The sequence below is a fragment of the Anabrus simplex genome, chromosome 4 (assembly GCF_040414725.1).
Source record: "Anabrus simplex isolate iqAnaSimp1 chromosome 4, ASM4041472v1, whole genome shotgun sequence".
Lineage (NCBI taxonomy): Eukaryota > Metazoa > Arthropoda > Insecta > Orthoptera > Tettigoniidae > Anabrus > Anabrus simplex.
The window spans coordinates 330,982,562-331,009,099 of record NC_090268.1 but is presented as its reverse complement, the minus strand read 5'-3'; the positions used below and the strand labels follow the sequence as shown (position 1 = coordinate 331,009,099).

The window sequence follows — 26,538 nt, the reverse complement described above, 5'->3', positions numbered from 1 at the left end:
TAGGGCTGTTTCAAAAAGTGGTACAAACTCTGGTAGAGCTATGTCACTGCCCAAGGAACTTACTTTGTAGGTGGTAAAGTGTAAAGGGTTGTACGTCTTCTGTAATTAAGTTTCTACACATGTTCAGTTACTTCTTGATTCTACTGGTATTATAATACCTACATAGCAGAATTTTTGAATTATATATATGAAGTGTATAAATAGAACAAAAGTATCCAAAGAGGTGAAGTGATTAGTACATCACATTTATGATTATTTATGATTATGTTAGGAAATGTTTATTAAAGTCACACGTCAATATTTTCATAAAATCACATTTGCACAAATGTAGTATTAAAAAAATGTTGCTAAGTAGTATGTTCTGAGCTATGAGTGGAGGGTGTGAAATGCCATTAGTTGATTAGAGTTTATAAACATATGAATATCCATAAGATGAAGATAAAGTGGAATTCAAGAGGTCAAATTAGGGCAAATATTTTGTTATAGGAAGAGGAATTAGGGATTGGAATAATTTATAAAGGGAGATGGTTGAAAAATTTCAAAGTTCTTTGAATTCATCTAAAAAAAGACTAGGTACACAATTGATAGGGAATTTGTCTCCTGGGCAACAGCCTTAAATGCCGATCAGTTGCGACTGATTGATTGAAAATAAAATAAATGTTGAGAGTCTGGAAGATAGACTTTCAAATAAATATAAATTCAATAATAAAATGAAGTTAGTCACAGTTTAAGTTAATAGATCCTGAGTCGTCCTATGATTCTGGACTCGCTAAGTTCTCATGGTAGGTCAAGAAGTGTTAACATCAGGGCAGTCTATCAATTTCTTCATTGTAGTCTTGACATTATTTTCACCTGTGCTGCTGTGGTCTAAGCAAAATACTAAGAAATCAGAATACTGACAGTACCGTAATATGTTTTCATTGTATAATTATAATGCTGTAAGAAATTACTTTTTATATCATTCAATGTCAATAAATATATGGCTAAGGAAATGTGACTATTATTTTAGAACAGGGAATATAATATTACAACTGTCTCTTTATCTCATATACAATGGCTCTCTTTCATACCTGACATAGGACAAATAGCTGAAATAATGACCAGGGTGCAGATGTGCTGAACATAATGATTATGATAGTTCCCATTCTCATTCTCAAATATAGTAGAAAAGATGCAAATGCCATATATATAATATTTGTTCAAAAAATCATAACAAGATTATATTATTCTGAAAAGTGCATGGTGTACAGGATCTAATAAAATGATTACACCATATAGTACCATGTTATTAATTCTCTTTGTTATCTGTTAAATCTTCGTTCCAAAGGTTGGTTGGTTCCTTAGATAGCATCGCTGAAGGTTACGCAGTTATGGGGAAACCATAAAAAGTGATGGCAATTCTAAAATGAGAATTATTAGGTAAGATGAGGAGTGGGGTAGTTTACCATCGCTTTCCTCACACGTTCAAAAAATGTTATTGCAGCGTAACTGACTCATAAGCATTAGTATTGTTCTGAGTGCCATTATTTAGCACCTTCCATACTGTCAGAGACATAAATGAGACTGAGAATTCATTGAAAGCTACATTTTGTTCTGGCCTTGGCCAAGAGATAGACACAAACATTTCTCATGAAATATCAACAGGCAGAAAGTGATTATCACCCTAATTTTTACCTTGTGCTTCATGTAGTATCTAGTTTCAAATTATGTATGTAAAATGGTTTTATGCTATCAAATTATTATTATTATTATTATTATTATTATTATTATTATTATTATTATTATTATTATTATTATTATTATTCACTGTAGAATCTCTTCCAGGGGATGTTATTTTATCTATTAATGGCCATGATATGGAGAAAGCTGATCATAAGACCTTGGTCAATTTCATCAAGAATTGTGACTCTCGGATGCGGATGGTGGTACTGTTTGAAGACTGTGTAAGGAAGGTAAGTTTAACTTAACATCTTTTTAAAAATTTTACAACCTTCAATGACTTTTCAAATGACACTATGAATACCCTAAATACCTATTTAACCATTCATTACCTGTCATTAATAATTATTGTATAGGTGACTTCAAAGAATGAACACCAAAACTGTGGTGACAATGTCTATACATTTTATAAAATAAAGTCCTCGGTAGGTGTCTGTGTTACTGTAGGATAATCTCTAGAATGACTGGTGGTGGTGGTGGTGGTGGTGGTGATTAAGAGGAAGTACAACTAGTCAGCCATTCTCAGTTAACACTAATGAGAGGGGAAAAAAACGCAGAGTTCCAACACTTCAAAACTTTAATTGGCAAAAGGAACAGAGAGCCACGAAGGGCATGAAAATGAACGACTTCCTAGGCCTTGAAAACCTAATACTGTAGGGGTCGGAAAAGAACAAGAGTTGACCAGAGGAGGTTAGGTAGGACAGATTAAAGTGAGGAGCCTGGCACGAGTAATTGGAAGCAAAGCCAGAACTCAGCTAAGTGTCCATGGTCGCCAACCCATGCTCCAAAGTTAAGAGGTCCTGGGGCCACTTTTAGTTGCCTTTTACTGCAGGCAGGGGATACCATGGATGCTATTCTACCGTCCTCACACTCAGGGGGTTCGAGAATGACAAAACAGATTTTTATGCACTTTTCACCATTGTATAGAGCATGTATCAAGGAAGGAGTTAGTCAGAGAAAATTTATCTGAGTGCTTTCTTAGCTTATGTCGCCTGTACTTCCACAAATCCAACAAAGCATGTGTAGTAGAATTATCACAAAAGCTCTACCACAAAGAAGTCTGTGGTGATATGCCTATCTGTAAAAGTTATTTTGAGAATAAATCACAATTCATATCAAAGTAAATAGTTTAAATATTGTATGGGGAGAAAGGAGCGAGCTAAAAGGCAGTCTTTGGAAAGAATGTTGTCGTGAGCTATGAACATATTCTTCTAACTCAATTTTCCTCAACTAAGGTTAGGTTGAATGGAGAAACCCACTTTCCAATACTTGTCTGATTTTACTGCTAGTCTATGTAATTATGAAACATATCTAGCTTAAAATCCAATTACATTATTCAAAATACAGCAGTACGTTTCATTCGTAATGTGGAACATCTTCATCTAAAAAGGATACAAAAATTGACATAAACAAAATAATAAACACTTGTGGTGGTGATGATGATGATGATGATGATGATGATGATGATGATGATGATGATGATGATGATACAAAATGTTCTTTCATGTTTAGTTAAAACCTCAATGTACAAGTTTGAGATAAAAAATCTGATGTAAGGGATCTTCTTTCTTCAAAGAATAGCCAAAGTTCCAAAGTTGAGGTTAAGTGTTAAGTGATTTGGTAAAGTTTTAAGATGTTGAAAGGAGTCTCTCGGCCTTGTACTATACCGGTAATATTTCCTTGTAGAAAACATTAGCCATTTTTCTCTTGATATATGTTGATAGAGATTTGTTCAATTGGAGAACCGTAGTTCATACTAAAAATTTACTCAAGATCACGATTCCTTGGTAATGAGGATAATTGACAACTTATAAATCTCATTTTTGTGTCCCGTATTGGCATCAATTCAACTAAGGTTAGGTTAAATCCTATCACCAGAAATTAAAAATTGCTCTCTTGCAAAGCCATGGCAGGTTGCTAGGCCATTAAAAACTGTTTCACAAGTTTAAACTTTCAGAAAATCTCTGGAAACTGCACAGGATTAGTGCCTTTTGCATCATTCATCAGTCCAATAATGTTGATCTCCAAAATATTTTTATAATGTTATGGTTGGCAGGCCTTCAACTTTACCTACCAAGCTGTTAGTGGCTGTGTACTACCTTTATAAAACCATTCCTTTCCCTTTATTGGGCAACAAGCTCAAAGATTCAAATTCCTTTTTTCCTCGCAGTTTACCACTGTGCTGGGCCAGCACGAGGTGGAGGAGTCATATCATTGCCCAGAGAGGCAGGTAGAACCAGCAAAATATTAAAACATGTACAATAAATACATGGATAAATTAAACTTTGGAAATTTTATATCGGTGAAAGTATGTGAAAATGTGATGCCTTACAAATGATGCATGAATGTGACAACGCTGCCTACCCCTCCTTCACAAGTAAAATGCCAAACTTTTTTGTACCAGTGATTAGTTTTGTTTTCTAGAAATAGGCAATACTAGAGATTTGGCAATGTTAAACTAGCTGAAGAAAAAGGAGAAAATATATATCACAGCCATTTAAGAAAGTTAATTTTAGAGTTGGGTTTAAAATCATTTTTAGAACTGGTTTCTTCTGATTATTACATGTTCAAATAAATAATGAAAGATCAGGAGCATTTTAATATATATTTTTTTTTATTCAGGAAGATCTAAATATTGATATTTCATGTGTCTTCGTTGTGTAGATTTTTGACACAGTAGTATTCCTGGCAGCTTTGAGCTGTCTTAATTGTAGCACAATGAGAAAAACCAACCACACTGCGCTTTCAGTGATGTGACTTTTGTAGCTTAGTTTGCCCAAAGTAGTGTGGAATTGTTTTAAGAGGAAGTACAACTGGGCAACCGTCCTCTATTAACACTAATTGGAGGGAAAAAATGGAAGGGGTCAGACACTTCAAAAATAAAGATATCGGCCAAAGAAAGACAAGTGCCATGAAAGGCATGAAAATAAAGGACTCCTTAGCACTCGTAAACCTAATACCTTTGGGGTTGGGAAAGAACAAGAGTTGACCAAGGCATATCAGATAAGATAGATGAAAGTGAGGACCCTGGCACAAGTAAGTGGAAGAAACACCAGGATTCAGCTAAGGGCGCCATGGTCACCAAACGATGCTCTCAATTAGCTTCTTATGATAGGCAGGGGATATCGGTGTATGTTATTCTACCGCCCCCACCTACTGGGGGAAAGTTTTCTGTGGTTTTCCCTTTTCACACCAGGTAAATGCTTGGAGTGTACCTCAAATAAGGCCACAGATGCTTCCTTCCCCTTTCCTATCCCATCATCACCAAAAACCTATCAGTGCAATGTTAAACCACTGGCAACAGATGTTTCAGTACAGTTTCATTCTGTCTCTACAAAATTGAGATCAGCAATGAACTGACATTTCTGAATATAGTAAAACCCTTATTTAACATTATTTAGGAGATAATTTCAATTTTCAATCATTAAGTAGTCATTACAAATTTATGCAAAATTTTAATAGTGCCTATTCTAATATTTTCATACCTATCTAGGTTGCTTAAAACAGTATTTTTTATATCTAAATGTTCTCTGCTCAGCCATAACTCTGAGGTAAATAAATACAAAATGTCCTAAGTACCTCTGCATAGACACACTTTAACCATGTCCTGTACACTCAAGGCCATTGCAGAAGATGACTTACTTTCAAAATCCCGTTGTTTGTGTTCCGGGGATTCCGTGGTGGACAGAGGTGAAAGAAGGTGTGGGCATGAATGGGTCAAGATAGGACAATCAGAAGATTGATTTAAAACTTTAAAGGGGCCGATGACCTTCTATGTTAGGCCCCTTTAAACAACAAGCATCATCATAAAACTTTAAAATTATGGTTATATTACTTTCTCAATGCTCTTTCTTTTTTTTTTTTTTTTTTTCAGAAATAAGACTTTACAAAATTCAGGTACAAAAGATCATAAGATAGGATAACAATTTTAGAATATCGAATAACAACCACCTTGAGCTTAGGGCTCACTAATTATACATTCTCCAATGAGCGCTGTGGCTCCTTTCAAAAAACAGTAGAGGAGATGACCCTCCCAATTTTGTTTACAGAGTATTCAAAATATACAGTGTTTTAAGAGCACCTTTTGCTTCACAAAATTATCTAGGAGTCTAGGAGACTATTCTCTGAACATTACACCCATAGCGTCTTCGCTCTATAAAATTTATATTTTCAACAAAATGCCCAGGCCTATCAAAGGCACAACCTACATTTTATAATTCCAACAGTATTTACCGTCTAACATATTTACACAGAATGAAATAGAATTTCACAGGGGTATCGAACACCCTATCTACCGGGCCTTTGTGGAAAAAACAACAGGTTAAAGTTACTGGTCCAAAAATCAAAATGATGTGGAGCTGGACACTTTTACTCCTTGAAATTTGCAATTAAAGGATTAAAACCCTAGTTGGGATTCTGGCCCGAAGTTACAGAGGCTAAGCCTATACTACTGAAGTGACTAGATGGAGAAAATTTAAGTTACAAAAATTACAGACAGAAAACTGTTACAAAGTCATAGTCACCTCAAAGAAGTTGATAGGGAACTCGAGAGGGTAACACACTCTATTCCTGAATTTCGGCTAAGTTCTTTTGACTAGTTTGAAAGTTTTATTTTAGAAAATTACAGTTAGGCTATATTAGTAAAGTTTGGAAACCTTCCCCTTGAGCTAGCTTTCAAAGACTCTCATTTCTATAGGACGGCCATTACCTTGAGCTGCTGGTCTGCTCGATGATTGACGAGGTCCCCGCCTCCTTAATAACCACACACACTAAACTGTAGCGATGAATAAGACAGCCAGGTCGAAAATGTGCCAGCTTTTATACCCGAGAGAAAGGTTATAGAGCTATCGGCTAAGGCCCGACACACTCCCAATTTCCATTGGATAATTAAATAGTTACAAGATAAATGTAATTGGCCGAAAAATAAATACACAATATTTTCTATTGGCCAACATCTTAAGTTGGCGAGAAGAGATCGAAGTATTGACAACTTTAACATACGAAAAACAAAGAATAATAAACTCAGTGTAGTAAACCTTAAAATAAAAATTTACTTTAGGATTTTAATAGTTCCTCTTCACACTAGAGGGCATAATATAAGTTTTCTTTTGTTAGAGACATCTGTAGAGAAAAATTCAAACTTCTTGTGCTAGTTGTTGCGAGTTTTAGATTTAAGATGGCATTTTCCATGGCGCTTCATTTAAATGAACGGGGCGGGTGTACCTCCCAGTACAGTCTGAAATAGGATAAACATATTGTGCAGATGGTAGGACTGCAAGTATGATATCTTCGGCCACTGAATATCCACAATGTTTTGAGAATGTATAAAATTAAATATTTATTTTCTGCCAAATTTGTTTGCAGTTGAGTGTATATGTCTGCACAACCCAATTTGTGCCCACTTCTGTAGTTTGCATGTAATAAGACAGAGCTTGATTCATGAGTCATCCTATATAAATGCTTTTCTATTTGCTGAGTAGCCTAAATTGTTTAATTGTATTCTTCAGGTTGAACTCCACATGCGCTATATTCAACTTCAGCGTGTTCTCCAAGGGAAGATGGTAGAATTGGAGCGGCTGTGTCTGCGTGAAAGGGAACTGCTCCAAGGGAAGTGGAAGACTCACAGTCTCCCTGCACGGAAGAAGGCTACAGCCTCAACGTCTACAGATGCTACCACTCCCACACAGTCTGAAGCAGTTGAGTACACGTACTGTCGGCCTACAGTGTCCACAGAAGATGTTGCTAGGGTAAGTAAGGACTCGTAACTTAGGTTTCAGTGAAAGTTTCAGTAATCATGTGCCACATATCAGCTAGTTTGAAAGAGAAATACTGTAATGACTTCACATTTCCATACTCTAATTGCATGCTGATGAAATCATATTCTACCAGTAGTTGGAAGTGATAATTGCACTACATACTATTGCAAGCTTTCACAGCCAATGTCTATTCACAGCCTTTGATCTTCTTTTGGGAGGTTAAGCTGTGTTGACATTTAAAATATTTTTTATGTTTCCAACTACTATCCAGTACTCCTTGTCGAGAGGAAATGACCCGGACTGGATGAGCATCCATACTTCTATTACAGAAAGAAGACTGGGTGGTGTTACCACCATCCATTTCTCTCTAAGACTGGTGTTTTCAGGATTTGTGCAGTGCGACCCAATGCAGCTGTTCTTCTGTCATCTGGTGGCGCCCACACAATTCATATCAGAATTGTACTAGCCAACCCATGGATATATAATATTGAGAGAATTATGTGCTTTGATTGTAGAGGCGATGATCAGAAATGTAAGAGCAGCACAAGCTATCATGTGCAGGAGCCGGAATACCAAACAAGACAACTTCTCATATTCACCAAGAAGTGAGTTACATTGTCCTCAAAGAGGAAGTATTGTAGAATCAACCAAGAGAGAGGGATAGAGAATGAGCGAGTGTCAAGTCACCATCATGGTGTACAAATGGAACTCTGCTACCACTTTCATTCTTGACTTATTATTGTACTTTATTATCTTCTGCTTTTCTGCTGGTGCTGTCTCCTCACAGAGGGTTGATGTCCATCTTCAGACCAGGATAACTCTCTCTGCCCGTGTCCATGTTTCCCTTCTATGATCAGTTTTACCAGGCTGTATTTTGTCACTTTTGAAGATATGACTGAATAGGATGATTTCTTGCATTTTGTGAAGGTTAAGACTTCACATAATTTCTCGGCTCACTAGAGTACCTCCTTGTAGTGACATGTGATCTTGAACATCCTGTGATACCAAAGGCCTGCAGTTGGTTCAATGACAAATCATTTAGTGTGTATTGCAGAACACAATGCGATGCCATTCATCAGCAGTTCACGCTTCCCGGTCATGGCACCACTCCAAACACAGCCGTTCGTGTTGTAGTGTCTCCAACCAATGGTGTGGGATGGCACAGAATGTTGCAGGGAGTCCATTACCTGTTCTTGTGTGGTAGGCGCAGATGTGAAGTGGTTATGATTTGCTTAGTGCACAATATGGCAATCCTCTCTTGTGGTGGTCAGACCTGATGAAACGTAACCTTGATGATGAGTATGCCTATCCTCATATTCCCACGCAATGCAACATCGGACCACTCACATCCGAATTCCCCACAAATCTGGATATTGCACAATTTGACCAGCCGGCCAAATGGAGACTCACAATGAGGCCCCTTTCAAACTCTGTCAGGTGCTGATAACACTGTCTTACATGAGTATGTAGCATCTCCATGTCCTTCACAGTAATCACTCAACATCTGATGCTGTTCATGCCCCTTATATTCCCTGTCAGGATTGGTAATAACACTAAACACAAAAAACACTAATGCGCTCCGGTGGACATTCTACCTGTCACAGAGAATTGCAACTCTAGTTATTTACATACCCACCGATGGTGTGTATGTGTATAAAGTTACATTGGCATCCGACCTTTTCTTCATCCGACCAATTTTTTTGTCAGGCAGGGTAAGTAGGAATGGCATTGCCTAAGTATTCCCAACCCTGGTTGAGGTGTAGTGATTGTTTTAAGAGGAAGTACAACTAGGCAATATAGTCTATTAACCTGGTCACTCTCAAGGGATCGACCAGCTGGACAGGGCTCATTCAATGCTTTCCATCTGCATTACAAAGCACAACAGTTCTTATTTTACCTTCATGTAACTCTTCTACATATGCCCGCTTCTACATATACTTTGGACATAGCTCCTCTTGTAGAGGTACTAGATCACCAACTCAGAGCTTTGTGTCTCTTTTGGGTGGCTGGTGAACTTCATGACAGCTGCAGAGTTGGAGCAGATATTCTTTTGTCCATCTATTGGTCCATCTGTACAAACTTCTTGGTACTTTGCAATCCTAGTACCAATCTTGGTACCAAAAATCTTCTGCGAGTTGTTGGCTGAGACGGAATTGCTTCTGTAAGTTGACATTAATGTTCGGTTCTTGTTTGATAGACATGACTGTCAGAAATCATTAATAATATAGTGTCTATCATACTACTAGGAGACTTTAAAATCGATGCTAATGTTTGTTTGAACATTTTAAATTTCTTGAAGAAATACATTGGATTGGAATATGCACCTTCGTTATCTAACACAACTCTTGGACATAGCAAGATTGACCTTACCTTTGTTCATAACATTAATGCAGAACCTGTGCTTTATCTATCTTACTTCAGTTATCAAAGACATGTGACTATAAAATTTGTGTCAAGGAAAAAATAAAATACATTTATTTATTTATTTATTTATTTATTTATTTATTTATTTATTTATTTATTTATTTTAATTTTTTAGCCAACATAGGACTACTTAGTCAGGTTTATGGAGATTTTTCTTCTTTTTTGTCAGCCAAATACTGTTTCATCCTTTCTGAACATAATTTTCTTTCTGCTTCTGGAATCACTCCTCCTATTCTCTGCTTGTTGATTTTTGTTTGTACTAGTCTAATGTGTTTATCTTTCAATATGTTGAGTGTATTTGTTTTGTATTTAAAATTTTCTATAATATGCAACTCTCTCATGTCTTATTTAAGTTCTGTTATCCACCTAATATTATTCTTACTCTTACTCTTCCATAATTTTTCTATTATTTTTCTACTGATTCTATTTTCTGGTGACTGTATTATATGCCCTAAAAATATTTGTTTCTTTTTCATTCTGGTAGTCACAGGTTCTATTCCTTTATAAACTGTCTGATTGTAAGCTAGTCTCCTAGTCTCGTTTTCCTCTTGAAAATGATGTAAGGCGGCAACTTTCTCCCGTCAGCTGTAATGGCTAGCATTGCCGTGCATCGCAACTTCTCACTACCGCTGGTTTTCATTAATACACTCCGTGATCCTTTTAGCGCAATAGTGCTGTTGCGAGGCATATCGAAAAAGATTGGAGTCTGATCGGCATTACCGATTTGAGAAAGCAAGTACGAAGTTTCCTTGCGCAAACGTATGACAAATCGGTGAAAATTTACAATCTTGTCCGTGTAATCAGCAGGCAACTTTTGGCTTAGTGTTGTTCTCCTTCGCACTGACAGATTGTGTCGTCGCATGAACCCCTTAATCCACCCACGAGTCGCCTTAAACTGAGTTACCGGTATGTTGTGTTTGCGCGCTACCTCCTGTCCCTTAATTTGTAAGATTTCATATGATACACTGCAGCCATTGTTACGTATTTCACTGACGTACCTAAACACTTCTTCGTCAATTATAGGAAACTTCCCTGTTTTAGGACCTCTAAACGCGCATCTAGAAGGGTTTGTGCTTTTTAGCTTGTTTTTTACTTTCAGCCAGTCACGCACCAACTTTTCACTCACAGAAAATTTTCTTTCTGTAGCTCTGTTCCCGTGCTGTTCAGCGAAGGCAATTACGCTTAGCTTGAAGCCCGCAGAATAGTTTCTATATTTACCCATAATCGCTTATAAATGCTTCACACGTTAATGTTTTGCGATATAAATGACTTTCCGTAATTGTTCACTATTAAAACAAATTATTTCTGCAAACACCCAAAACACAAATTAAAAACTTAAATTCTCACGCACACATGTCTACAGTAATCACATAAATCTGAAACAAATGAATGCATCTGTGATCTGTCCATTTCAGAGCAGCCAATACTGTTAGGCAGCAAGGAACCATGCAACAATTTATCAGTTTAGCTCGTTGGTTGCGACACACTACTGCGCTTGCGCAAAGCTCGCAAACCGGAGCTCTAGCTAGCGCGGTGTAGATCTACTGTATAGTTGACTGTATTCCGAGACGTCAGTAACAAACATTCATTTTTTTTCAATTTCTTTTAAACATACGGTAATTAAGGTTAATATTTCTTCCCAGTTATTGTTGATTTTACATTACATTACTGACGAGTTTATAAAATAAAACTTTAATAGCATTGGATAATAATTATCTTGACTGCTTGGATAAAAGTTTTCATCCCATGCCCGGACACTTATGACGTAGTAGTAAGATAAGAGTCTAGCGATGACAACTGAGACATCGTAAATAATTCGGCTGAATAATTCCGTGGAAATCTGCGTTATCGTCTTGGATTTCACTTCGTGCGCAATAACACAGGAGCCGGCCCCATGGTGTAGGGGTAGCGTGCTTGCCTCTTACACGGAGGCCTCGGGTTCAATTCACGGCCGGGTCAGGGAATTTTACCTGTATCTGAGGGCTGGTTCGAGGTCCATTCAACCTACCTAGCCGGTATTTCCTGGCGACGTTGCCGATAAGCGATAACTTACAGCCTTACGTATTTCAAATGGGAACTCATAATATGTAGGTGGTGAATAAATAGTACACTGTCTCGCGACCACGTTGTCAAACTGCCGATAGCCTACCAGTAAGCATAATATGTAGGCGGTGAATAAATAGTACACTGTCTCGCGACCACGTTGTCAAACTGCCGATAGTCTACCGGTAAGCCATGCGTCGTACATATACCGGTATTATTTATTTATACGTTGTGCAACAGGTCGCAAACGTGACTGTGTTGCCAAATTGCCCATAAACCATACACGTATTTAAATTGCGCATTCATGTGCAACTTACATTGCAGTTCCATTTACCTTTTAACCAGATTAGTGAACAAAATTTGGACGTGCGACGATTATGTAATTAAAGGTTTAAAGTCCGATTTTTGTATTGAAAATAAAGGATGCGACGATTACGCGGTGGCGACGATTATGCCGTGAAATACGGTACTTTGTACTTTATAACATCTATTTTTTTTTTTTTTTTTTTTTTTTCCAGTTAAACATTCGTGACTATGACCTAAGTACATAGTTGCTGCCCAATCCCCCCTCTGTCAATGTTATTACTTTGCACCATCCACATCACTGTAAGCTAATTTTACAATTTCTGCATCCATCAACAGTTGGCAGTGAGCAACGAAAGATTCTTTATATATTTTCAATTTAACACCAGAGATAGGCCTATATACACTGACTGACAGAGCAAATGCAACACCAAGAAGGAGTGGTTCGAAAGGGATGAAAGTTGGGGAAAAAACAGAGACGGCACGGACGAATAATTGATGTTTATTTCAAACCGATATGCAGGTTACACAATGCGCACGGCATCGACTCAGTAGGATGTAGGACCACCGCGAGCGGCGATGCACGCAGAAACACGTCGAGGTACAGAGTCAATAAGAGTGCGGATGGTGTCCTGAGGGATGGTTCTCCATTCTCTGTCAACCATTTGCCACAGTTGGTCGTCCGTACGAGGCTGGGGCAGAGTTTGCAAACGGCGTCCAATGAGATCCCACACGTGTTCGATTGGTGAAAGATCCGGAGAGTACGCTGGCCACGGAAGCATCTGTACACCTCGTAGAGCCTGTTGGGAAATGCGAGCAGTGTGTGGGCGGGCATTATCCTGCTGAAACAGAGTATTGGGCAGCCCCTGAAGGTACGGGAGTGCCACCGGCCGCAGCACATGCTGCACGTAGCGGTGGGCATTTAACGTGCCTTGAATACGCACTAGAGGTGACGTGGAATCATACGCAATAGCACCCCAAACCATGATGCCGCGTTGTCTAGCGGTAGGGCGCTCCACAGTTACTGCCGGATTTGACCTTTCTCCACGCCGACGCCACACTCGTCTGCGGTGACTATCACTGACAGAACAGAAGCGTGACTCATCGGAGAACACAACGTTTCGCCATTCCCTCATCCAAGTCGCTCTAGCCCGGCACCATGCCAGGCGTGCACGTCTATGCTGTGGAGTCAATGGTAGTCTTCTGAGCCGACGCCGGGAGTGGAGGCCTCCTTCAACCAATCGACGGGAAATTGTTCTGGTCAATATTGGAACAGCCAGGGTGTCTTGCACATGCTGAAGAATGGCGGTTGACGTGGCGTGCGGGGCTGCCACCGCTTGGTGGCGGATGCGCCGATCCTCGCGTGCTGACGTCACTCGGGCTGCACCTGGACCCCTCGCACGTGCCACATGTCCCTGCGCCAACCATCTTCGCCACAGGCACTGCACCGTGGACACATCCCTATGGGTATCGGCTGCGATTTGACGAAGCGACCAACCTGCCCTTCTCAGCCTGATCACCATACCCCTCGTAAAGTCGTCTGCCTACTGGAAATGCCTCCATTGACGGCGGCCTGGCATTCTTAGCTATACACGTGTCCTGTGGCACACGACAACACGTTCTACAATGACTGTCGGCTGAGAAATCACGGTACGAAATGGGCCATTCGCCAACGCCGTGTCCCATTTATCGTTCGCTACGTGCGCAGCACAGCGGCGCATTTCACATCATGAGCATACCTCAGTGACGTCAGTCTACCCTGCAATTGGCATAAAGTTCTGACCACTCCTTCTTGGTGTTGCATTTGCTCTGTCAGTCAGTGTATATTCTTTATTTTTCTCAAAGAATTTGCTATTAAGGACCAAATCTTACTATCCCAGATGTTCCACAGCATCTCTTCACAATGGTAAGATCCCAAAACATGAGCAAGTGTTTCTATCTCATGATCCCGTGAGATCTCCGAAGTTAAGCAACATTGGGCGTGGTCAAGGTTTGGATGGGTTGGCCCACGCTGTTGGTGGTAAGGGAATGGAGGAGAGGAAAGTAACTGGCCACCCTACTGTACGTAAACCCCGGTTCAGACACACCTCTGCGGAGGTCTGGATTTGCCTTCAGGCAGAATACACCCTTACCTTTCCTTACCTTTCAGCATTGTTGACTGATGATTCTGGTTTGGTATGTGATTTCAAACCCAATTGTTTGCAGCTTTATGCTGTTCTGTTTGAACAGGTAATTCACACCAGCTCTTGTATTCACAATTTCTAAGCTCTACTCAAATTGGGATGAACCAAATTTTTCCTTACCTGGCTACATTCAGATTAGGGATGATGCTGATGGTTGTATTTTAACATAATGTTTTTACCATTTTGAATATCTTGTCTGTAACGTCTGCACATGGTCAACATTTTACCCTTTTCTGGGAGGTGAATTCACTCTTTCTTACTATGCTGTATCTGTGCTTTACAATTTCTTCAGAACATGGCAGGTTAGTACGGCAAATTCATAGTCCTCTGTAGAAATATAATTTTTTGTATAATAAAGATGGAAAATGTTTAGCTTGTACACTTGTGTATATATCACCTGAACTTCATAACTAAACATTGTAATGTATAAAATAAAAAATTAAGTACTATAAAAAAAACCTTTTGCCTATTTGAGTTTTGATTGAAAATGTATGTATATTTGTAGATACAACAACCCCAGACCCAGCAAATGCTGTTGGCGTATCAGTACTTGGATCCTCGGTACCGGTCCTACATACTGCAACAGCCTTCCACTAGTAGTAGTGGTGAATACCTTGTTGGCTGGACGGGTTCTCACGTTCCACACCAACAGCGGGTTCATGCTGACCCTGCTAACCATCACCATGTTATGAAGAATGCATGTGATATGCAGCCTCGCCATGGAGCATCTAAAGGATATCATCAGACTAATGGTATAGCTGCTGCAGGCCCTGGTGAGATATCAACAACAGTATTTCTTTTAGTATACAAATATAGTAGAACACCTCTTATTTAAAAAGAAAAGGAGGCAGAGGTGTTTGTGGAAGCAAATTTAGGATGCTGATAAAATTTCAAGAAGCAGTAATGATATACGGTATGGGTTCATGCCTGATCACTCAAAACTCTTGGAATTAGGAGAACACAGACAACTGTTGTGCCGGTCATGGTGGAAAGGAGGGAAGTTGTTGCCTTCACTCATAAACATGCTACCATTCAAGCACAGTAGGACATGAGATACAGATGCATCAAATTTTCAAACAGGTTTTTCCAGTCATAGAATGGTTAATTTATTCAAGTATTTTAGTTATTAACAATGTTTTGTTTTCAACATGATCAGGCAACAAAATCCCCATGAAAATATTATTGTTACAATCTGTCAAACATCTGTGTTTAGTCTGGTGAAACCCATATTTTCTGGTTTTGTACTGAGTTTCTTACCTGGTTCAAAGCATTATGATAACAAGATCTGTGATAACATTGTCTTATGGTGGATTCTCCGGGAATTATCCATGTATTTTTCAAGAAAACCACTAAAATATTCATTTTTGACCGTGCTGAATTGCTCTATAACTGTGCAGTTTTTCAGTCTGTTGAAACTAATGCAGGATTAATAAAATTAGAAAATACGAATCAAAATTCTTAAGGCGAATATCACCTGAGGTCAAATGCAGAACTTTTAAAAACTTTCCCTTTTTATGAGGAAGCACCGTCTTGTGTTTCATAATCATCTGTCTCAAATATCTTGAATTCTTGATCTTCTCATGACTTGAAAATGTACCACAGATAAGGATACTCACAGATGGTGTTATACTGTATCGAGTAGTAAATGAGTTGCAGGATTGTGAGCGACTGCAGGGTGACCTAAACCATGTGTCGAGATGGACAGCGGACAATGGTATGAATGTAATGTAAATGGGATGAAAAGTAAAGTTGTAAGATTCATTAAGAGGAAAGTCCTCTCAGTTTTAATTATTGTGTTGATGGGGTGACAGTACCTCATGGGGAACAATATATAAGGAATGATCTTCATAGGGGTTGTAGTAAGGGTGTGAATGAGAGGGAGTGTAAGTCTCTGGTAAGATAGCAGTTAGAGTATGGTTCCAGTATATGAGATCCTCACCAGGAGTAGTTGATACAAGAACTGGAAAAAATTAAAAGGAAAGCTGCACGATTTGTTCTGGGTGATTTTCAACAAAGGAGTAAGGTAAGGGTGTATTCTGCCTGAAGGCAGGTCTGAACCTCCGCAGAGGTGTCCTGAGCCAGAGTTTACGTGCGGTAGGGTGGTCATTTCCTTTCTGCTACAAAGGAGTAGTGTTACTCAAATGTTGAAAAATTTGTGCTGGGAAAACTTGGGAGTAAGGAGACGAGATGCTCGGCTAAGTGGATGTTGCAAGAAATCAGCTTCATTATGAATATCAAAACTTATTTACATTGAATCAATAACAGTAAATTTCCACCATTTTGGTACTTATGTTTGCTTTAAGCAAATCAATTAATCACTTACAGTACATGTTTCGTTCCATTTGGAACATCCTCAGCTATATTACAATGCTTAGGTGAAATTACAAAGTATATTATCTTCTTTAAAACATCTTAATCGTGATGTATAATGGTGTGTCAGTAACAGAGACGAAAATGCGTTGCTTCTGCGCAGGTGACGTCACGCGGAGAGCACTGCGAGAAACTGGCTCTGCGGCTACATGGCTTGTCGCTGTTGTATTTTTAACGAGTTAAACATGCGTTATGTATTAAATACGTGCCGTACATAATTTGAAGCTTTTATTCTTTTCATTAATCTGCACAGATCACACTTTTGAAAATGCCAGGCTGTGCAGTAGCAGACTGTTTAAGCTACTACAGGAAAACCAAGGATCATACACAAAGTATTTTTCATTCCCGAAAAATGAACATCTTGCCAGACTGTGGGAAAACGCTTGTCGGCGCAATGATAAATCTAGTGTGAAACGCGGTACGTATTTATAATACACGAAAAATTATAATACTCTTTATTTAATACATGCCGTGTTAAGTTAATACAAGGTTTGTTATTACGTTATTACTTTAGGTCGAGTTTGCTCGCTTTATTTCACTGTGACGTGCTTTGAAATCCCTTTAAGACAACAACTTCTAAATCATCGGAATAAAAGCAGCCGTGAATTAAAACCGGATGTATGAGACTATACCACTAGGAGGAAATATATTAACTCGTAATAGTGGCAGAGGGTTGAGAGGGAAAAACAGAAATCGACATAAGGATGTAGCTGAACTTCTAAGATCGCCAGCTGCTGATTTCAATAGGTGAGTGAAGAAACACAATAAATATGTTTAAATGTTATATAACATTCCATTTTTTCAGCTGAAAGAATAAATAACTCGTCTATGTTAATTTTAGGGAAGATGAAACTGAAGAGAATGTGGACTATAACGGAGAAAATGGAACTAACGAATTGGATGATTTTAGAAGAAAGATCCTACTGTTGGAAAGAGAAAAGAGTGTCTTAAGGAAAAATATGAACAGCTATTGAAGAATGAATGGGAATTACTACAACAACTAAAAAAGGCAAATGTCATTCCTGAGATAATTACTTCAATGTTCGAACATATTTTTTTCCAGGGCAAATAAAATTTTTAATGACCCATGAAAATAAAATCAAGTCCGCCTCTGTGGTGTAGTGGTTAGTGTGATTAGCTGCGCCTCCCCCCCCCCCCCCCCCCGGAGTTCCGGGTTTGATTTCCGGCTCTGCCACGAAATTTCAAAAGTGATACGAGGGCTGGAACGGGGTCCACTCAGCCTCGGGAGGTCAAATGATTAGAGATGGGTTCGATTCCCACTTCAGCCATCCTGGAAATGGTTTTCCGTGGTTTCCCATTTCTCCTCGAGGCAAATGCCGGGATCGTACCTAACTTAAGGCCACGGCCGCATCGTTCTCTCTCCTTTGTCTATCCCTTCCAATCTTCCCATCCCCCCACAAGGCCCCTGTTCAGCATAGCAGGTGAGGCCGCCTGGGCGACGTATTGGTCATCCTCCCCAGCTGTATCTCCCGACCCAATGTCTCACGCTCCAGGACACTGCCCTTGAGGCGGTAGAGGTGGAATCCCTCGCTGAGTCAGAGGGAAAAACCAACCCTGGAGGGTAAACAGATAAAGAAAGAAAGGTACAACTGTTCGGCAGCCACAAACAAACAAACAAACTGGCTCCAATGTGTCTCAAGAGGAAATTTAATTAGACCCTGTTACGAGTTGCTGAAAGTTACAAATATAATGGAGAAAGAATTTAATGACATTCACGGTAGCTACCTTTGCGGGGAACCCTACATATTTGACAAACTAACAGAGAGAGCTATGAAACAATTACCGCCAACGGTGAAAATTCCTCGAGAAGTGAGTTTAACCTTAGCGCGCACAAGATCTTGTATTCGCTTGAAACAGTTACAGGACGAAAATTAGATAAACGTCCAAGAAAATGTCAAACATTATAAACTGCTAGAGCTACCGTATAACGCTTATGTGTAAGGCATTCATTACATAAATGTAAGAGTAAAATACTTAGAATATTAATGACATAATAATAAACTGACTGTAGTAATATATTAGTTGTCTCTCGATTGTAAACGAATACATTTTGAACGATGCGCTCTCTTCACAGAGCGAGAAATGTTACCGCCTTCCTTGCTTTGCTACCAGCGTGACGTCACTGCGGTAGACTGGATGCGCACTGCCACACCATTATACTTGCATCATGATCTTAATGAGTACCTTGTTTTGCTTAAAAACAATGTGAATTTAAAAAAATTAAAATAATTAAAATCAATGTGGATGGTTGAATTGGGGCAGTGAAATGGGAAGGAAAATGGATTTACTTATTTTAACCTATATTAAAACTATATCTATTTATTTAAACATAAATTTTTTAAAAAATGTTGTTCCCAGCACATTTTCCACTATGATGTATAATTTTCTAGTTGTCTACTAATAAAAAAGTTTTTGAAAATTAATTGTTCTTTGTCACTGTTCTTTTTTTTTACAAGGATATTCTCTTCATTAGCTCTTTCCAAGGCAAATGTTATTTTAATTTTATAAAAGTGTCTCTTGACTTCAGTTTATGCAGGATCCCTGAAGCTGATTGCTGTCATACTATTATTAAAAGAGCTTCCCTGAAATCTTGTTGTTGACGACAAATCTACTGTGTCCTTGGAGGAGCAACGGCTGATGTAGCCTTCCATCTTGTGAAGTAATTTCCATTTCACCATCCCATTCAACCATCCACATTGATTTTAATTATTTTAATTTTTAAATTCACGTAGATTTTAAGCAAAACAAGGCACCGGTACTTTTCTTTGTGTCTTTTGCTATTACAATGTTTTGTAATGAGTTCTATCTGCCCTTACGTCTTTTTATCAAACTTTGCAAAATATTCTGTTGTCTTCTTTTATAATAAAGTACAGGACGAGGAGTTCACCCTTAGGGGGCTTGTCAGCCATTTTGTAGGAAATGACACAAATTCAACTGGAAGCTGCTGCCTTGCAGATGTGGCAGGGGACTGCTAAAGGCTAAGGGAGATAACCCTGACAGAAAATCTTCTCTAACGTTAGGCCTAGCAAGTCAGTTGAAAAGTAACTGCACTCGCTTTCAACACTTATAAGCCTCGGATGCAAACAAAGAACTCGGAATAGACAACAGCACCCGCAGACCCACGCCAGGTGTGATGGCTTACAGCCTGATGATAGGCCAAGCCTTGCGATTGTGCAACAACCCTGGAGAAGACAACACACTCGAATAGGAACAATCAATGTACTAAGTTTGACTAGGAAATATGAAGGCTTAGTGGATATCATGGAGAGAAGGAAAATATCAATCCTAGGACTGAGTGAAACCACAGTCTAATATATACAGTCACGAAGCTCTGATGATATTTTTCATCCGATGCGACTACAGCTCTCCAAGCGGTGAGGTAGAGGCAACTTGCTAGCAGACAACAGGGAACGAATTACCACTACAGTCTAAAATGGTCATAACTTCTGAACCATTCATGCAAATAATGTCCTGACAAGGTTATTGTAATCCTTATGAAATAGTGGAAGAGGTCAAACAATTTATTTCGATGAGGAGTTTGAGGATAATATCAAAACATTTATTTAATCTATAGGAATTTTTTTCTTTACTGCGGACTATAATATAAAATCGCTTCTATTTTAGACTGTAGCAAGCGACCAACCGACATCGAACCTGCCAAGTTGGGCTAAGAAGGCCAGCGCACCGCTCTACCATGGTCATCACTTGCTTTCTTGGCTTACGCTGTGTGAACTGTCAACAATAGACCCCAAGTGTAAGCATAAGAAATGTAGAGCATAGAAACCTCTACTAAAAAGCCCAGGATGGTATATACCTATTTCGAACCGGTTGCCCTCTAGAAGCGATTTTATGTTATAGTCTGCGGTAAAAAAATATAACTCCTTAAGATTAAATACATATTTCGATATTATCCTCGAACTCCTCATCGAAATAAATTGTTTGACCTCCTCCACTATTTCATAAGGATTACAATAACCTTGGCAGGACATTATTTGTATGAATGGTTCAGAAGTTATGACCATTTTAGACTGTAGTGGTAATTTGTTCCCTGTTGCCTGCTAGCAAGTTGCCTCTACCTCGCAGCTAGAGGTGCTAGTGTCGCTCCAGCTGTCAAGTGGATGAAGCTTCCTCTTATAAGAGCTTCGCGACTGTATATATTAGACTGTGGTGAAACTATGTGGAAAGGTAAAGGGAAGAAAGAGTTGAGGAAAAACTATACCCTCTACTGGAATGGTAACAACAGAGAGATGAGAAATGGAGTAGGATTGATATTGGCTAAAACGTTAGATGGCATTACAGAGATCCAGTACATAAGTAAGAGGATAATAAAGGCAACAGTTCATCTTGGGAAAGAGAAGCTGATACTGGTGCAAGTGTATGCCCCTCAGACGGGTTGCAATCAAGATGAAAAGAACAAGTTTCTCGAAGACCTAGAAGAGATCATCAGTGAAGAGAGGACAATCATCATCGGGGACATCAACGCACAGCTCGGGACAAACAGGAATGACTATGAGAAGGTGATGGGACCACATGGCTATGGGAAAAGGAATTCGGAAGGCGAACATCTCCTAGACTTCTGCATTAGAAACTGTTTGGTAGTAAAAAACAGTTAGTTCAACAAAAGAGTCGATCAAAAGATTACCCATTACAGCTGGGATGGAAAGAGCAAGACGGTCATTGACTATGTCATTGCAGATAAAGAAAGAAGTAGAATTGTGACTGATGTCAAGGTGATTCCAAGTGAGAACCTCAATAGCGACCACCGATTATTAGTAGTAGATCTGAAAGACATTAATGTACCAAAGATAACAACCAGGAAATTACCTAAGATTAAGGTGTAGGAGCTACAACAGATTGAAAAAAGGACAGACTATCAAGACCGTGTAAGAGGACAACTGCCTACGGAAGAAGTGGAGAGTGGTGAGGTAGAGTGGACAATATTTCAAAACACCTTGATAAAAGAAGCAATAGAGGTTGTTACGGACTCTCTACTACATCAAGACTTTCTATTCTTCTTACCATCTGCCAACCTCCGCATTCTACTGCTGCATTGTTTTCACCGTCTACATGCTCACTCAGCTCATCACTGACTGTGCTGCTCCACTCCACTGTTGTTTCTCCGCTGTTACGTCACGCTTACGTACTCCACGTTCTAGTAACTTCTGGACTCGCCTTTCTGCCACCTATATAAGCGTGCTCCTGCCTCTCTTCGCTGGTCAGACATCGAGTGTGATTATTCTGGAATGGAGAGAGCAACTTATTTCGCAAGCGGCTGGTCCGTTGCGATATTTTAAATTGTCATTCTGAAAATGCTACATTGAAAATCGTCGTACAGACTGGGTGAGCAAACATTTTAATTTCTTCATGTTTGGTGTTTCTATCAAGACTTAAAGACTGAACGATTGATTATTTAATGCCCTTCTGGCTTTGATTCTAACTAAATCCTCCAGACGGATATCTTTATTTATCTTTTTTTTTTTTTGCTAGGGGCTTTACGTCGCACCGACACAGATAGGTCTTATGGCGACGATGGGATAGGAAAGGCCTAGGAGTTGGAAGGAAACGGCCGTGGCCTTAATTAAGGTACAGCCCCAGCATTTGCCTGGTGTGAAAATGGGAAACCACGGAAAACCATTTTCAGGGCTGCCGATAGTGGGATTCGAACCTACTATCTCCCGGATGCAAGCTCACAGCCGCGCGCCTCTACACGCACGGCCAACTCGCCCGGTTATTTATCTTCAATTTCACATGGTGGACTATACATGGACAAATGTTAGGAGTGTTGTCACGTCATGAACTCTTGCTTGGTAGTGCAGTGGTCACGCTCACTGTTAACTGATAGGGTTTAAGCAGCCTGAAAATCTTCCCCCCCCCTTTCCCTCCCTCCACTGTCTGTCTCCTTTTTTTCTTTCCATGGTTTTAACTCCTGTTTTTTATTTTCTAACATGCTCTAATTCTCCATTTTGGTTATCCCTGGTTGGGTTTGATATATAATTGTAAGTGTGGCCTTTAATCAGTATTGTGAAATTGTAATAACACCCCTTTTTTCTTAAGCGTTGTGGTTCACAAAAAATAAAATTGTGGTTGTGTATCAATCACGAGTCTTAGGTTTTGGAGAGACTCCTTGGTGCCGCTTGTAAAAATTTCTAGTCAAGATTTATTCTGATTGCATTCAATTGTAAAAGGCTGTGCCTGTTCTGAAATTGTTGTGATTGCATTTTTTAAATATCTTTTTGTTGTACACTGCCTGTTCTAGTCCTTTATGGTAAAAATATAACCTACTTAAAATTGATTCCCTTTTCTTTAAATCTTTTCTGATGTTTGCTCTTTTCCCTATGTTTTTTTTTCTTCTTTCTTATATTGTACTTACCATGGACAAACCTCTTGGTCGGTCTGGCAAAGCTCCACTGACTCTGCTGATTGAAAAAATGTCATTTCTAATACACTAGTTTTCGTCTCACTGTTATTTAACGAGATCATTGGTTCTAGTATCCGACACATGCCTTTCTGCGGTCTGACAACTTCCCTCCAGTAGAATGATACCTGCTTGCTCTAGGTACTGAGTTGCTCGAAATAAATACCGCTTCGTAACCTTTGTGCCGTGGATGGATCCCATTATTATTACCTGTGGTGTGATTATATATTGTTTTGGTCATTTCTATATAAACTTATCATTGTCATGTAAAAAAAATTCTCCACGCCACATATGGTATCAGAGAATATTTTCGTTCGACAGGAGATAGAAGACGGCTAAAATAGGCATTGTTTGGCCATTACTAGTTTGTTGTAATACGGCATCAAGAGCAATGTCAGAGGCATCAGTTGAAAGTTCAAAGGGTAAGGTAAAATCTGGAATTTGTATCAGGGGGTCTGGAGAGAGTTTAGATTTTAAGGTATCAAAAGTGGTTTGTTGAGAAACAGCCCAGTGAAATTTAATGCCTTTTCTTTTAAGGAGATTTAAAGGTTCAGAGATTTGAGAGAAATTAGGAATGTATTTGGCATAAAAGCCAACCATACCTAAAAAGGAGTGCAACTGTTTCAAATTTTGAGGAGGGGGAATTTCGTGAATGGCAGAGACTTGGTCAGGATCAACAGCGACACCCTGTGAACTTAGGATATGGCCAAGAATTGACGAAAAGAAGGGAAAAGAAGGGGCAGCATAGAATTGGACAATTGAAAGTAATTCAGACGTATTGTGAGCAATGTTTAATACATCACTATAGGTGGTAAGAGTCAAGGTAGAAGGTAGTCGTGTGCAGGTTCAGTGGGTAGCTGGTGGCGACGGACAAACTCAGTACTTAGTTTATAACGAATCTCATATGGCAAAAAAAATAATTATGTATTGCAGTCCGTAAGTGAAACCAAAAAGAGAAATTAGACATATTATTGAGCCAAAATTTTGAAAAGAAACCAGTATTTTTTAGCAGACAAGAGACCAATTAGTTGAGGAAAAGAAGCTAGTGTAATATTTAAAAATTTTCGAACAGAAAAATGCCAAATGGTCAAGCTGCGAGGATCAGTAGCTTGTAATTGAGGCACCTGAAGCAAGGACTGTTTAACTATTTGAATATTAAGTGCACTGTCAACAGAGGTAAGGTGAGGGGAAGAAGAAAAATGGGGTAGTGGAAACGGAGAGATTACGTGTTGACAAAAGGCTGTAGGAGGTTTAGTATCATCATTGAATGGATCAGATGAAGGAGAATCCATTGATGAACTAGAAAAGGAGAGAAAGAAATCAAGTCCCCAATGAGAGGGTTGGGCAAGGACAAATTATGATATGAGGGAAGTGGTGAATTGGAAGTTTCACCCAATGGGAAGTTATAAAGTTATCTGAAAAACATGCCATATCTACAAGTGAGAAAACAAGGCATATAATTAGTAAAAAGATTGTCTGCTAGCATATGTGGCATGGAGAATTTTTTTAATATGATAATGATAAGTTTATATAGGAATGACCGAAACGATATATAATCACACCACAGGTAATAATAATGGGATTGATCCATTGCACAAAGGTTACAAAACGGTATTTATTTCGAGCAACTCAGTACTAGAATAAGCAGGTATCATTCTACTGGAGGGAAGTTGTCACACCGCGGAAAAGCATGTGCTGGATACTAGAACCAATAATCTCGTTAGATAACAGTGACACGAAAACTAGTGTATTAGAAATGGCATTTTTTCAATCAGCAGAGTCAGTGGAGCTTTGCCAGACCGACCAAGAGGGTTGTCCATGCTAAGTACAATATAAGAAAGAAAAAAAAACAGAGGGGGAAAAAGAGCAAACATCAAAAAAGATATAAAGAAAAGGGAATCAATTTTAAGTAGGTTATATTTTTTACCATAAAGAACTAGAACAGGCAGTGTACAACAAAAATATCTTTTTAAAAATGCAATCACAACAATTTCAGAACAGGCACAGCCTTTTACAATTGAATGCAATCAGAATAAATCTTGACTAGAAATTTTTACAAGCGGCACCAAGGAGTCTCTCCAAAACCTAAGACACAACCACAATTTTATTTTTTGTGAACCCCAACGCTTAAGAAAAAAGGGGTGTTAATACAATTTCACAATACTGATTAAAGGCCACACTTACAATTATTTATCAAATCCAACCAGGGATAACCAAAATGGAGAATTAGATCATGTTAGAAAATAGAAAATAGGAGTTAAAACCATGGAAAGAAAAAAAGGAGACAGACAGTGGAGGGAGGGAAAAGGGGGGGGGGGGGAGATTTTCAGGCTGCTTAAACCCTATCAGTTAACAGTGAGCGCGACCACTGCACTACCAAGCAAGAGTTCATGACGTGACAACACTCCTAACATTTGTCCATGTATAGTCCACCATGTGAAATTGAAGACAAATAAAGATATCCGTCTGGAGGATTTAGTTAGAATCAAAGCCAGAAAGGCATTAAATAATCAATCGTTCAGTCTTTAAGTCTTGATAGAAACACCAAACATGAAGAAATTAAAATGTTTGCTCACCCAGTCTGTACGACGATTTTCAATGTAGCATTTTCAGAATGACAATTTAAAATATCGCAACGGACCAGCCGCTTGCGAAATAAGCTGCTCTTTCCATTCCAGAATAATCACACTCGATGTCTGACCAGCGAAGAGAGGCAGGAGCACGCTTATATAGGTGGCAGAAAGGCGAGTCCAGAAGTTACTAGAACGTGGAGTACGTAAGCGTGACGTAACAGCGGAGAAACAACAGTGGAGTGGAGCAGCACAGTCAGTGATGAGCTGAGTGAGCATGTAGACGGTGAAAACAATGCAGCAGTAGAATGCGGAGGTTGGCAGACGGTAAGAAGAATAAAAAGTCTTAATGTAGTAGAGAGTTCGTAACAAGGTTTGCGGCAAGACAAGTGTGAGAGTAAGCAAGAAAGAGATCCTGGTGGAGTGAGAGAGTAAGATCCTCAATAAAGGAAAGGAACATGGCACAAAGAGAAAGATAGAGAGAAATCCAAGCCAGAACAGGTAAGGGACGAGAGGAAGATCAGAGACCTTGAGCAAGTTTACCGGGACAAGAAATTGAGAGTTAAGAGTAGTAGAAGAGGAGAAGATAAAGTACTGGGAGAAATTTACTCAAAAACTAAAAAAACTTAAAAAAGGAAGACAGCAGAGGCAATATGAAACTATTGTTCAGAGTGATCAAAAACAAAAGGAATTCAGTTGAAACCATCAAAACAATTGAGAATCCTAATGGAAAC

The 26,538-nt window shown here is 39.1% G+C and overlaps 1 protein-coding gene across 5 annotated transcripts in view; it reads left to right on the top strand.

Annotated features, from left to right (window-relative positions):
- The window catches only part of LOC136871959 (putative uncharacterized protein DDB_G0291608), a 609,035-nt gene that overhangs the window by 536,115 nt on the left and 46,382 nt on the right, over window positions 1–26,538 (top strand). For all 5 annotated transcript variants that reach the window (XR_010859845.2, XM_067145717.2, XM_068227275.1 and 2 more), the window contains 3 exons: window positions 1,825–1,952; window positions 7,227–7,466; window positions 14,934–15,201. Coding sequence is in view for 4 of the 5 variants with exons in the window: in XM_067145717.2 (XP_067001818.2) it covers window positions 1,825–1,952; window positions 7,227–7,466; window positions 14,934–15,201 (636 nt within the window). In the remaining variant the exon portion in view is untranslated. The remainder of the gene's footprint in view (window positions 1–1,824; window positions 1,953–7,226; window positions 7,467–14,933; window positions 15,202–26,538) is intronic.